Consider the following 14,703-nt stretch of genomic DNA (forward strand, 5'->3'; position numbering starts at 1 on the left):
CGCGCCTGGCCCGCCCCCCCGCGCTCAGCAAAGGCCCTGCGGGAGGAAACGCGGGGGGGAGGGGCCGGAAGAGGCGGGCGTGGCGCTTGGGCTGAGGCGCGGGGCCCGGCGGTGTGTAGCGGGCCGCGGCAATACCTGTGAGGGAGAGATGTGTGTCTGTGTGGGCAGTAAGCCGTGAGGGAACGGGTGGTGGGGTGTAGGGGGAGCAGTAACCGTGAGGGGTGTGTGGGTTGGGTCGTAGGGATAGTAACCGGGGGCTGTAACCGTGAGGGATGTGTGGTGGTGCTGGTGGTGGGGCAGCAACCGTGAGGGGAGGGGTGTGTGTGTGTGTGTACGGTAGTAACTGTGTGTGGGGGGTTGTAAGCGGTGTGTTTGTGTGTAAACTGTGAGGGTTGTGGAGACCGGGATAGTAACCATGAGGGGTTGTGTGTGTGGTGGGGGTGGGGCAGTGACTGGGGGGGGGGAGTGGGGGGGTGTGGGGCAGTGACTGTGGGGGAGAGTGGGGGGGTGTGGGGCAGTGACTGCGGGGGAGAGTGGGGGGGTGTGGGGCAGTGACTGCGGGGGGGAGTGGGGGGGTGTGGGGCAGTGACTGCGGGGGGGAGTGGGGGGGTGTGGGGCAGTGACTGCGGGGGGGAGTGGGGGGGTGTGGGGCAGTGACTGCGGGGGGGAGTGGGGGGCTGTGGGGCAGTGACTGCGGGGGGGTGGGGCAGTGACTGTGTGTGGGTTCTGTGGGGGACAGTAACCGTGAGAACAGTGTGGGTGGCAGTAACTATGAGGGTACTGGGGGTGGGGGGGAGGCCTTCATGAGGGGTCCTACAGGAGGGCACTTATGCGGGTGGGGGTGAGTACCCTGGAGGAATGAAATGGGGTGGGTGTTGGGGTGCAAGGGTGAGGAACAAGGGGCATCTGCCATGGGGGGGTCAGGCGTGGGGGGTGCTGTGGGGTAGTTGTGGGGTGTCAAGTACAGAGGGTGAGGTGGAGCAGGGTACCTGGGCTGCTGCGGGTTTCTAGAGTCCCCCTTGAGGGACGTGCTGCTTGTGTTGCCTGGCAGCAAGGGGGCTGCTAACAAAGGCAAGTGCTCTCAGCTCTTTGGGAGTGTCTGTGTTGGTGGTGGAGGGATGAGGGGCATCCCCTCAAGCTTTTGTTCTGATACTGTAACTGCCTAGGGGACAAGTAAGATACCAAAAGTTTCCGGCCTCTTTGTAAATGCTGTTTCTGTGCTCTTGTATGATGTCTGTAAAAACAAGAGCCAAGAGGACTGTAAATAACAGGAGGAGGATATAATCTGTGTTTCTCAGTCAATAAGTGTCACCAACAAGCCTTATTTAACCCCCGAATGTTTTGTATGAATTATGTAGTCACAGGCACTGTGCAAGCGTGGCCTCCTGGCTACAACATTGTGTGTCCTGAATGTTCTGAACAGAGTTGAAAAATCTCAGTTGTTCTGAATCAAACCTCCGTCACATGATAGACTTCTGAAAAAGTACTTTGAATCCACCAGGTTTCAGTCTGGCCTTGAAACTGGATCAAAGCTATTGCAATCAGTGTGGTGTCTAATATGTACAAGCAAGGGTTGTATTCAGCAGCAAAGTGTGGAGATGATTTTCCCCTTAGGTGGAGCTTTCTAGCTCCAGAGATCTGCATGTGTTTGGGTCTGTGCAAGACTAAGGCCAGTGCAATACAGTGGATGTTTCACAAGGACTTTCTATGTTCAGACTCTTGCACAGCACAAGCGTTTTCTGTCTTTTCTTATAACAGACCCTGCCCTATCTAAGCTAAAACATGAGCTTGGATAGTCAGATGAAACTAGGCTCACACATCTGAGGAGGTGAAGGTTCCCTGAGTCAATTGTAGTGTCTTGTGTTTAGCCAAAAATTGTTTTCTCTGAAGCCTGGGGAATAATAGCTAATGGCATGATGCTGTGGTTACTGTGTGGTTATTTTTTGTGTGTTCATTCTGAATTCATACTGTAGGAATCTGCTCTTGTTAAATCTGTGATTTAATCTAGATTTGGATGTCTCAATGGATACGTGGAACTTTTATACTTGCCTGGTGTCCTTATGGCTGCACAGATTTTACATCTATTCTGTTGTTGGTTTTGGGATCAGCATTTGGATCATCATTCAGTTCACCACCACCAAAACCAAAAAGAAGGTAACTGAACATGTAATCACTTTTGTCTGAGAAGACCCCAAAAGTCTGTGTGTGGGAGTAGTAGCTGGGTAAGGGTACCCACTGGTGCAGTGAAATGTGCAGCTTCACTGTGGGCCCACCTGGGATCCTGCAAATCTCAATGGCATTTTAGTTCATTTGATGGTTATAATCCTCAGTCTGGATTGTTTTATGTTTGTGAGTAACTAAATGTCCTTGTTGCTGTGGCGTTGGAGCAGATACCAGCTGAACACCTCTCACTTTGTTACTTAGAGAATGTGTCAGCCTGGGTTGCTCTGTCACTTCAAGTACATAGCTCTGCTCATGTCCAGTGTTTTCACGTTCACATTTCTAGTGATGTTAATGACAAGGTTGAACTGATTTTAGGATAGGAGTGGGATTAGGCCATTCAGGTTTTTAAAACGTCCTCATGCAGGTGAGTGAAGTTCTGCTGCAGGAGATGGGAGGTTCTCTGATTCAGCTGGATCCTGTTCTCTCCCTGGTGTGTGAGATGGGTGTATTGTGGCATAGCCTAGTTCAGAGAAATAGTTACTTGTGCGTTTCTCTAGGTGTGAGAGAAACTGTTGTCTATTAGTGGTGCTGAGAATCTGGTCACAGGATTTGAATTGTAAATGCTTTTGGGAAAATGGGGTTAACATAATTTTGAAAAGAGATTGAATGTGGCATGGCACTTGTTTCACAGGGTGAAAAATCCAAGGGGAATTCTGCTGCTTCTGAAGGAACAGAAGGCAAACTAGTAAATGGATGTGCCGCTCTGCAGGCAAAGGAGGTCTATGTTGCTGGGGTAAAGATTTTCTATGGGTCTCAGACTGGCACAGCAAAGGTATAAGTTACTTTTTTTCACATACATGATTGTTTTGAAATATTGTTGAGGTTTAAGTATGTTGCTTGCTTTAAAAACACTGCACTGTGTAAAAAATCTGGAAGTTCATCAGGTCATTAAAAGTCATTGCCCAATGTGAAAGATAAAGGGAGTAGGAAAATCGTTATTTTATATTATTTTCATTTAAGTGGGGCATGCAGTAGAGACAGTGATTATGAAGCTTAAAGTTTACTCTTACAATATACTCTTAATCTGCTAGCAGATCTTCTTAGAGGGAAGCGCTATTTTGGGTGTTTTCTTAAAAAGAAGTTGCTGTGTGTGAGTGTAAAATCATGAGTTGTTAATGTAAAATGCTTTTAGCCAGTATACTTTTATTTTAATGTGGGGAATTGTAGGTCCAGTTGTCATGTGTCACTGTTCTTTCTGTGCTGGGATAAGTCTTGTTTGACCTTTGTGATAGTTGGGTTGAAGTAATTAAAAATTTTCTATGTTTCTTTTTTTCAGAGATTTGCCAAAGGTCTGGCTGAAGCAGTTACTTCCCTTAATTTGCCTGTGGAAGTCATTAGCATGGGAGATTATGATCCAGATGATTTTTTATCAGAAGAGGTGGGTATGACATAAATATGACTAAAAATTCAAGTTTTTTCCTGGGATTGTGAAGGCTGTCTTCCTGTTGTATTTCTCTCCTGTTATCCTGGAAACCTCCAAAGCTGTGTGTTGAAAACTGCTTCCCTTCCACATAAGCAAGTTATAGCCTGTCAACCCTCAGCAGAAAATACTTAAATTTTGAAAATTACTGGGAAAGGATCACATAGAATATTTTGAGGCAGACGGTAACTTTATATGAGCTAGTTCTGTAACTCAGTTGTGAGTTATGCAAGAGTGGCTGCACCAGGTTCCCTTGTTCTGTCTCTGACTGTGTACACGTGGGGAGTGGTTCAAAACCAGAGTAAGTAGATGGTGATACTTCTGCAGCCTTTGTGGACTTACAAGTTAGGAACTTCTTGTGAGATGTATTTATATTGTGTAATTCTTGAATCTGTGGGTGTAATGCTGAGTAATCCTTGAATCTGTGGGAGACTTCATTGCCGCAAGAGTCTGTTCAAGAAGCTGTTGACTGGGCTGGGAAAGGTAGATGTCCAGTTCTGTTTTACCACTGTGACCCTGTTAAGTAGGGAAAAGACAACTTGATCTCCCTTGGCTAATTTAGGATGGCTTTGCAGGGAGGATGGCCGTTCAGCACCACTGAGATCACCACTGTTGCACCACCTGCAGCATCCCACATCAAAGACTACCAACCCACTTAGCAGAGCTTTCATCCTTTGACTGCTTTCATCTGCTGATGTGTTATGGCTCTCTTTTGATGTAAAGTGTTCAGAAAAATGCAATGATCTTTTCCATTCTGTTCTGTGTATATTATTAGACAACCAGCAGGAACATTTGTGTGTTCTTGGTAGCTACGTACACAGATGGACAGCCAACTGAGAGTGCAGTGTGGTTCTGCAAGTGGTTGGAAGAGGCTGTGAATGACTTCCGCTTTGGGAAAACATATCTGAAAGGCCTGAGATATGCTGTGTTTGGCTTGGGAAACTCAGTGTATGTTGATCATTACAACACAGTAAGTATCTCCTGTGCACCTTTCTTTGGTTTCAGCTTAGCTTTTCAGAGAAGCATTCTTAAATGCTACTAACTGCTACAGATACTACAAATGATACTGGTAGTTGGTGTGAGAATTGCAGCTGTTCAGTGGACTTGATTAAGGACTGGGTTTAGGGCATGGACAGTGCAGATTTGAAGCAACTGTGCTGCTCTTTTGTATGGGAAAGGAGTCTCATAAGCACTGCATTGATCTGGAAGGTATGATAGTACATATGGTAAATCCTTACTGAGTTAATTTCCTGGCTTTGAAAGCTTTCTATCAGTGCATGAGGGCACCATACTGTAGCCCCTCTCACTTGCTGCCTTTTAGTTTAGGGTGCTTTTCTTGAACATAAATACTTTGCTGTATTGTGTGGATTTTAGCTTTATTTTCTGATGTGAAATATGACAGAAATTGAAATATGTCTTCACCTCGTAATTAGTTTCATCTCACTCAGATAAATGGCATGACTTGTCACCAGGTTGTTATCTTTGTATAGTTGGGGCCACGTGGAATGTGTTATGCATGTGGCCATTTTGACCAGCAAGCATCACACAAAGAAGTTTGTTCCTGGAGGTCATCTCTTATCACATCAGTGTGATAGCAGAGGTATTTTCAAATGGGAGCTGGAGGATGTGTGATGGTGTTCAGAATGCCTTGTGTCTGTGCTCTGAGTCAGCAGGTACGAGGGAGTCTGGAAGTCCCTGCCCTGCAGTCCCGTGCAGTTTGCTAGCTCTATTTCCAGGCTTGGTCCTTGTTTGCGTAGTTGCCTTCTTTGTTTAACTTGGGCTTTGTTTAATTTTCCTCTAATTTTCATCCTAGGTTGGAAGAAATATTGACAGGTGGCTGTGGATGCTCAGTGCCAGCCGTATCATGACACGTGCTGAGGGGGACTGCAATGTGGCCCAGAGCAAGCATGGCAGCATTGAGGCAGACTTTGAAGCCTGGAAAGCCAAGTTCCTCAGTCGGCTCCAGGCCCTCTGCAGAGGGGAAAAGAAGCCCTGCAGTGGGAAGTGCAAGAAAGGAAAGTGCACATCTCCAGGAAAGCAGAGCAAGGAGAACTCGGATCATGAACATGGGTCATCAGAAAATGAGAATACTGAGGTAAAGGCAAACTCCATGGGACTTTGTTTCTGGTTTGGTGCCCCTTGGAGCACTACTTGAGTTCTCTCCTTCCTCCTGTAGTCCAGAGGGTGCTGGGGGAGCTTGATACTACTTTGCTCTGTAGCAGAGGGGGAAGTGGGATGAGATCCCATGGCAGTTAACAAGTAGAACAAGCCATCCAAAAAGGACCAAAGGATTAGTGATGGACCTAGCCTAGACTGAGTTTCTATGATGTAGGAGCCTTCCTTTTGAATAGGGGGAGGTATACATTGTGACAGATGCTCCAGGGAGCCAGTCTGGGCTCTAATCAGAGTATTGACCTTGTCTCATGGCCAAGTGAAGCATTTAGTTCCCTCTGAGGTTAACCTGCTTCCACTTCAGCTCGGTGAAGCTTAGGTGCTTTGCCTGCCATCCCAAAGGCTTTCCAAAGGCAGCTGGGGAAGTGTTATCTGAGCAACTCCTGTGGTTCCTCTGAACGTGTCTGCCTGTAATTGTTTGTGTGTGTTCTGGAGTGTTTTTTGATTGCAGGCTTTGCATAAGAAATGCTCTTTATGCTGTACAGTGCAAGACTCGGAGCTGCTATGGCACCTTAATCCTCCCTGCAAGCCGTTTATTTTTGGGTTGGAAATGATTGATATGGATGGCCATGTTAAATTTTGTAGGGAAACAGGGGCTCTTCTGGCTGAGTGGGCTTAAAAGTGCTGGGTACTGCAGGAGCAAGAGGAAATATCTTGCTGTTGCACTGATGCTGCTGTGCTGTACTTCAACTGTGAACAGGAAGGGAGACAACTGCTCTGTGAAGAGTTTTACTTGGAAAGCAGGTCCCTCACTCCCTGTTCATTCAGATGGGGGCACTTGTGAGTTAAAGGAGTGCTGTTAGACTTCCAGATCGTCATAGTATGCAGTGGGGGTTGGACTCTTCTGTATTGCTTCTGGAGTGATCGGATAGGCATGTGAGGAAAACAGCAATCTGGAGGCAGGATCTCTGGACTGACTTTTGGGCAGTCCGTGTGCTACTGAACTCTTAAAAATACACACCAATAAAAGCCCTGAGTTCAAATGCATTTCATACGTTATGCAGCTTATTGGTAGACTATTACTTGGTTTTCAGTAGACTTGACTGATGGTGGAGGCTGATCTCACTGGTTAGCCTAGCTGAAGGTCTTATGTTTAACATTCAGATTAATTCCTAATTTTTTTTTTCTCTGGTCTCTTACATAGGCAGAGGAGTTGTTTGAAACCAGTAGTGAGGAGGAGGCTGATGCTGAAGTAGCTGGAGGCACAAATTTTGTTGTCGATGTTGAAGATCTCGGCAATATCGTGAGCCACATGAGGAAAGCAAAGGTACTGGTGTTACAGCATGTATAGAACTGTCAGCTCTTTGCAACCAATCAGTTGAATTGATTAAAATACTGCTTGCTGAATTAGAATCTGTGGAGTCCAGTTAGAGGGAAAGCAAAATATTATCTACTGGTGAACCTGCCACAAGAAAGAATGTACTTGGAGGTGTGTTTGGTATAGTTCCTGGCTAACTGTGACTTGTTCGCTGAGCAAATGCTGCAATGGTGACCTGTGGTTTTCAGTCTGCAGAAAAATTACTTCCACAGCTAATGTTCAGATCTGAATTCACGTCTCTGCCCATGTGAATCATGGTCCAGTGTCTAAACACAAATCCTGTTGCTGTATCTGCCTGTGGGCATGTCAGCTGAAATGTGGGTGTGTGCTGTGACATGGTGCTGCAAGACTTTGTGTCTTGCTTGCTGCTGCCCTGAGATGAGGTGCTGTCCTTGCAGAGCAAGCCAGTGAGCTTGATCTGATCTGTGCTGAGTCTGTTAAAAGACAAGCATAGCTCCTGCTTCATTTCAGGGTGTTATGCTGTTCCTGTGCAGTTCTGTTCATGTTTCTTTTCCTGTGTTCAGCCCACAAACAGGATATATCAAACCCGTTGGGTTAGCACACAAAAAGGAGTGAGGATATAAATAGCTACTGGGCTAAGCTGCAGTGTGCTCCCCGTGCTGCTGGCTGAGCAGTTGGCAGCTGGGGTGGGAAGGGCTGGCCCTGGGACAGTGTTGTAGTGTGTTGCTGATTGTTTCCCCCTTAGTGACTTTTCCATGGTGGTGTCTTTCCTTGTGAACATGTGAGCTGTTGTCTATCCCTCTTGCAACAAACCTGCCTCTCTGCCTGTACTTAACACCTTCCTCCTCTTGCATGCCTGTAGACTCACAGCTCTTCCCAAAATGTGGCAATTTCCTCAGCAGTCTGAGCTGAGCTGCCCCCGCTGGGCCAGAGCAAGGCAGGCCTGGGGCCACGGGAGGCTGTGTGCTTAGGAGGGAAGGAGGTTGCTAAGGGAGCTGGGGTGCAGGGGATCTCTGTTCCTCACTTTAGGGAGGGGAAGAAGGGAAAATACTTGCTGTTGCTTGTGACAGACTTTGTCAGGAGAGTAGCCCACTACCTTGGGGGCAAGGCAGGCCGCTCTGTGCGAGCTCCTGTCCCTGGGCTTGTGCGGACTCGTGCACTGTAGCTCGCAGAAGGGTGGGTGAGCCATCTGGCTTTCGTTTGAAGGGAGGAAAGGTCAGCCTTTCTCTCTGTGGAACTGCAGTGAAGCGGTCCTCTTCCTCCTCTCCCGCGTGCGCTCGCCACTAGAGGTCACTGACAAAAAGGGAACGGTGTTTTCTGTAGCACCGTGCCCTGGGAGATGGTTTAGATGATGGGAGGGGGGTGGCGTCGTCCAGCAGTTTTATGAAAAATTAGGCATTGAGTGTTCGATGACTGACAGAATGTGGCAACACCATGATCAAAAGGTAGTGTAAACCAGGAAAGCCACATATCATTGTAGTTCAGTTTATGAATAAAAAGTGAGCACAGCTATAAAATGCTGCTCGTAGCTTCTTGTGCTCATTGCATTCAGCTGTGCTCGCTACCAAAACAATGTGTTGTGGTTTTATACATAGGCAGTGAGCATTCATTGCTGTCAGACTCTGGCTGGTGCACAATTCAACAATTAATTACTTTCTCCTTAGCTTCCTTGTTGCTGTGCTTGAGAGGTGAGAGGCCTGTCAGTTGTATGTACAAGTTACTACAGAAGTGCAGGTACTTCTGTGTAGGTCAGGTTCCTGTGGCTGTGACCGAAGTAGCCCCTCTGATGTGAGGGACAGCCTCTGTCTGAGCACAGACCCTCCTCTGGAGTTGTAAGTTGCAGGTTTTGAGCTGCTGCCTTTTCCTTGGAGGAGGTGGCAAACAGTTGTTCTGCTGTAACAGCGGAGCACTGCCCTCTTGCCTCTGCAAATGGTTAGATCCTGCGAGTGCACATGTGGGTGTAGGACTGGCAGTATGGTCTTGCTGTGCGTGGAAGTGTCGTGGCCCTGTTGTACATGAGCTGTTGTCAGCTGATGAGACAAGAGGCCCTAAAACTGTGTGCCAACCTTTCTTCATTGCCGATACCACTGAATTGTGCTGCCATAGTCATGTCCCAGGTTTTTGGATTAATTTGAAACCTTAAATGATGTAGTTCTTATTGCTTGTCCCTTTATTCCTGTTCTGCATGGCTACAGTGCCTCACTGCAGTCTGTGCTTCTGGTTTCATGCTTCTGTAAGCAGTGCAGGTAATGGAAAGAGGGCCCTCAGCGGTGACTTCTCTGTAAATTCTCGGCTCTCTTGTATGGGGTATTGTTTCCAGAGTGATGGCACATTATACCTGTGTAAATATTTTATGAGAGAGCGTGAACTGATGGCTATCCCTGTCGCTAACTGGGAGAAGGAATGATGGTCCTCATGGTGAATCTCCTGGGGAACTTGTGCATGGACTTGCAACAGGTTTATGCAAACACTTGAATTGTAAAAGGATTCTGTAGATGCCTTACTGAAAATAAATGCTGAATACTTGATATCAAGAGCAGGATGATCAGCATTTATGAAAGTAATCTATCGTGATCACACTCTCTGGCTCCCAGGCAGGAAGATTTAGTTTTTTAAATCCAGTGCATCTTGGTTTAAGTCACATCCTCATTTTGGTGGCTGTGAGTTTGTGCAGTGAGAAGTTTTCTTTTTCAGATGAGTTGAGTCGTGCCTTTAGCCATTTTTTCTCTCCCGTAATGCTGAACTGTGTAAAATTAGTCTGATGCTTCTATTTTACACTGATGTAATCTATTGTCTTGCAGTAATCACTACCAACAGGCAAGTGCTTTGGGTTTTTGTCACGGAACTATCCCTATACAAGCTAACAAGTTTGAAGAAAACTTGTCTGTGATATAATCCTTAAATACACACTTCTTCATACACAGAGTACCTTGGATTTCAAATGTGCTGTGTTTTCAGCATGGGTTTTGTGGATGTCAGTGTTGTGTGTAAACGGCTGTGCATGTGGAAGGTGGAACAGCAGGTTCTGGCTTAGTTTGAAATATGCTGGAGTCCAGCTTTGCTCTCTTCTACAGGCATATGTTACGTCTTGTGAGAATCACTGGCAGATTAAGATGGATGCGCAGTTATAAATAGTCATTGTTCCTTGTTGTCCTGCCTTTCGTGGGATGGTAGAGTGAGGCTGTGGAGGCAAGTGTATCTAATAAATGTTTGCTTACATACCTGCAGGTGATCTTAATTTTGCATCCATCTCCTGTTGCTTGACTTGATGGAAATCAAGGCTGAGTTTTGTTTTACAGCTTGTTTCTCACATGCAGCAGCTTCACTGTGCTTTACAAAGCCCTGTCAAAGGGCTTGAGATAAGTACTGGATTCTTACAGTCATTTGGATCAGGCAGATGGTTTCAGGAGCTCAAGGTGAATGCCAGAACCTCTTTTCCTGGTGGAGTTGTAACTATTCCATACTATCCCTTGGCAAAGAGGTGGGTTTTTGAAGAGCTTCTGAGGGTAAAGACACAGTTCATGGTGATGGTGCCTTCTGTGCACTGGATCTGAGCACAAAAATTGGCACCAGGTTGGGCGGCAAAGGGAAATCATTTAAATATATAAAATGGTGGCTGATACAAAGGTAAATTCCACACTTTGTTGACCAAAACTCATACTATGTGGCAATGATAACTTCATAGCTGCTAAAATCTAGCCCTTTGTTTTCTGAGTAATTACATTTTTAGACCTTGCTGCAGGTGATACTTATTAGGGCCCTGAACTGGAACCAAACCTTTATGTCAGTACAGAAAATGCCTGTGCTTTCATGGATGGGATTACTGGCCACAAAAGTCCAACAGAGCGTGATATGACCACAGCCTGAAGGAGGGCTGGGCAGGGCTGAAGCTGCTTCTCTCAGGTGCCTGATGATCCAAGGCTGCGGTGCCAGGTGGGGCTGGATGATGCACACTAGGTGGATTAAGGTTTGGATGTTCTCTGCAAGTTACTGCCATTCCAGCTGCTTGTTCTTAGGCTAACCTGGGCCTGTTCTTCAAATTGCTTCTGTGCAGCAGCAGAAGGCAGTTGTGGTTCTTTAATAACTAAGTGGACTTCAGTTTTACAATTGTGCCACACTTTCCCCATCCTCTGAAGTTGCTCTCCTGAAATGTATTTATGAGATAAAATGTGAAATCTAATGGGTATGTTTGTGGTCTGCAAGACTGCTATTAATCATAGGGACACCATTTCTTAATGTAGATTATATCCTACAGCTGCAAGATTGTGATAAACTAGAAAGACAGATCGATCTAGTCTTGTTCCCAGGGAATGAAATGGCTTTATTAACCTTCATATTTATAAACTGCAGGCATGAGTAATAGTAATAATAATATACTAATTTTATTTGGATGGGTTGGGAAGTAATCAAATGGGCATATTTTGTTGACAGAATTTCAAGATTAATGTTTTTGTTTTCTAAAACAAAAAGTTTGATGATGCTGATAGTTGCATTTGCAATGTAAATATGGAGGAGCGGGGTGTGTGAGAGAGTAAGACCATGACTGAGTTTACAGGAAGCAGAGCATGTCTCAGAGAGCATGTTCAAGAATTTTGTTTGCTTCTGTGCATGTTTGCCACAGGAGAGGTTTCCTGATCCCCTTTGTCACTCTTCCTTAAAAAGTCACCCTACATTAGCCTTTTAACACCATTGGGATTGTAAATCACACCACTTGCAGTATTTCCCGAGAGCCCTTTGTGAGTGTATTCTGTGGAAGACCAAACCTTGCTGACACTGGGTGAAGAAACTTCAGGAAGTTGGCTGAAGTTTTATTTGAAATGAGGCAGTAAGTGTTAAGGTATAAGGTATTTAAATACAAACTTTGTGTTACAGGCAGAAACTTTTTGGAGTATGCCAGAACTGTTAGCCATCTTTTAACTGGATTGAATAAGGCTGGGGTACTTAGTTGTTTCTAAATCTTGACAGTTAAAAAAGATGTGCATGCTTAGAGCTCTCCAAAAATTTCTAACTTTTAGCGGGTGAAAGATTCCTATAGGAAGAATGTGCCGTTATCTGTAACAGCTCAGGCTCTGGGCTGAATTTTGACCTCTGCTACTCTGGCTCCAGAACTCAGTGTGATCCTGTATTTTAAAATAAGCTTTAAGAAATATTAGCTGCTTGGGGACTACTTCTAGCGTTAAAATCTGGATTTGTCACAGGGACACTTCACCCTTCCCCTTTCCTGTGGTCAAATCTTTCTTCTCCAAACCATGGCTATTGAAAAGAGTTACAATTCATAAACAACATTACAAGAGATCTTGAGGCTTGCCTTTTCTGTGTAAGATTTGGGAGTGCCCAATGAAAAAGATGAAAAAAAAATTAAAAATACTTCAAATGTCCAGTCAGAGGTCACCTTTAGTCTTTGACATTTGGTATGATATTGGTTTCCGTGACAAGCTTTTGTAAAGGGCTTTGAGATTTATGAATGAAAACTTTTATTTTTGCCCTAATGGTAGATACCATATTTCTTGCTGTTCTGTAGTCTATTGTAAACTAGCCAGTAAACGGGTAGCGAAGCAGAGCTGGTAGATACAAACAATTCTGGAAATCTGAAGTCCCCCTGAATATTTGGCTTCCTTTTTATTTGCAACTTTTTCTAGACCACATCTGTTGTTGGAGATGATCAGGGCTTAGCCTGCAGCAGTCTAGCCCATCTGCTTACCATTTCTCCCAAACTTTGTGCTACATTTCTCAAGTGTCTTTTTTTTCCTGTGTGTTTTTTAAGGTTCTTGCCAGCCAAATAACACCATTTAACAGAAGTCTACAATGCAGAGAGTAAATATCTGCTGGTGGTAATTATGGGGAGAAGCATGGAGGAAGTGGCCTGTTGATGTCATTGCTGTATCCAAGAAGAGAGTGGCACAAGGATGTCCTGTGGGAGCACAGCATCTGTTGCCAAGTAAATATGTTGTTTGAATAAGGTGTTAGGAGGCACAGTAAATGCATACATGTTCCCCTAGACAAACACTGCAGGCTGGTCATTCAGCAGTGCAGCCAGCAGTAAGCCTGTCCATATGTAGTCTGTAATCAAACTCTTATTAGCTGTGACTGCCCAGTGGTCAGTATAGTTTAAGTGGCACTCAGCTGCAGAAGCATACATCCATGTCTTGCTCGGTGTCCTACCCCTCTGCAGGAAGCGCAGCACTGGTCAGGGACAGTGAGACCTGCTTTCTCTTTCCTGTTATGAGGTGAGCCACAATCTTGCTTCCTTTGCTGATACTTAGGCTGCCAAAGCAGGTAAAGTATCTACCTCTTCTTGTTTGTGCCAGAGCTGATACTCTGACATCCCTCTCTTGCTGTTGGTTGCAGAGGCTTGACATGAGATGGAGATTAGTTTGCTAGGTGGTGTGGATATGCAGACAAGATGCAGCCCCTCCTAAAAATATTCTCAACAGAAGAGCATGGCATAAGAGAACAGAAGTAGCATTATCTCAGCTCAACAGGAAGAGCTGGACACTGTAACATGGCATTAAACTGTCTTTGTATTGCAGAGTACTTTATGTGTGTGCCAGACCATTCTTGTTTAAGCTTCTGCGTGAGGAAATGACATTCCTCCTTGCTGCTGGTATGGCCAGAGCCTCTGTGCCAGTGGCTCATGGCAGGGCAGTCTGTGTCTGTGCTGACAAGTGATTCCCACATAGGGGGCCATTCTGACCCAGCTCGTTTGGGCTGGAATGAGCTGGGTCCTGGTGACAGTGCTACTGAAACAATAATGGATTGTTAGTTTTAAAAAGAGGAGTGCTGCTATATATCATCTACTGTAAACAAGTTGCAGAAGAGACCGAGGTGTGAAGCATAAGGCTTTGCTGGAAAAGCAGCTTGTCTAGCTGTGTGCGTGGAACTGTGCTGTGTCCCCTTGGAGAGGATGAAGCACTGAGTCATTTCTGACTCTTCTTTGGCCTGTAACTTTGGAATGTGGGGCTTTGGGTCTTGATGGATGCTCTGCAGGGCTCTTGGATATCAGTCTTGGTCTGTTTTCCTAACTGACTGGTTTATGTTATCTTGCACTTGGTGAAGATTGATTATGGTAGAAACCAGGCAATTTCCTTTTGACTTTAATAATGTATTCTTATGATAATCTTGTGGCCTCTCATCTAATAGTTCTGAAAAGCTGGTTGATGCATATCATTGAAAGGGCTGCAGACCAAAATGGTTAATTTGGGCTCTTGGAAGACTTGTATACAGCTCCCCATCAAGGAGGAGACAGGTGGAGAAAATGCAAATTGGGACTTTCCCATGCTGCTTTTCAGTTAGCACTGACTTCTGCTGATTAGGAGCTTGCATGTAGTCTTGGGAAAATGGTCTTCCTGGGAAGGCTAACCCAGGTGGGGAGTTGGGCTTGTAACTCTCATGGTCGTAGGAAAAGTGTGTTTCTGACACTTTTCCTCATGTTTCATAACCTGTGTTAACATTTTATGGTTGGAAGCTTTACTGCGTTATAGGAATTCTGAAGACCAGTGAAAGCTAAGGCAGATATGAGAACTGACTGCTGCTTGCTGACATCTGACATGTCCATGTGCTAGCATGCGCTGGGTGCCTGCCTTTCTGTGGAAGGCATTTAGGATTTCCT

The 14,703-nt window shown here is 45.4% G+C and overlaps 1 protein-coding gene across 5 annotated transcripts in view; it reads left to right on the forward strand.

The window, feature by feature from the left end:
• Positions 1-62: 62 nt before the first annotated feature.
• TYW1B (tRNA-yW synthesizing protein 1 homolog B) overlaps positions 63-14,703 on the forward strand; it is a 105,758-nt gene continuing 91,117 nt past the window's right edge. Inside the window, exons 1-7 of one of the 5 annotated variants that reach the window (XM_080387677.1) lie at positions 63-150; positions 2,009-2,154; positions 2,855-2,995; positions 3,500-3,601; positions 4,419-4,613; positions 5,457-5,738; positions 6,960-7,082. In XM_080387677.1, the coding sequence (XP_080243803.1) occupies positions 2,023-2,154; positions 2,855-2,995; positions 3,500-3,601; positions 4,419-4,613; positions 5,457-5,738; positions 6,960-7,082 (975 nt within the window). In that variant the 5' untranslated portion in view covers positions 63-150; positions 2,009-2,022. Of the gene's footprint in view, positions 168-803; positions 1,072-2,008; positions 2,155-2,854; positions 2,996-3,499; positions 3,602-4,418; positions 4,614-5,456; positions 5,739-6,959; positions 7,083-14,703 lie in introns of those variants that run through there. The other 4 variants (XM_080387675.1, XM_080387674.1, XM_080387676.1 and 1 more) reach the window with 4 other exon arrangements.

The sequence above is a fragment of the Falco punctatus genome (genome assembly GCF_963210335.1).
Source record: "Falco punctatus genome assembly, chromosome: 1".
In the NCBI taxonomy this organism is placed as follows: Eukaryota; Metazoa; Chordata; class Aves; order Falconiformes; family Falconidae; genus Falco; species Falco punctatus.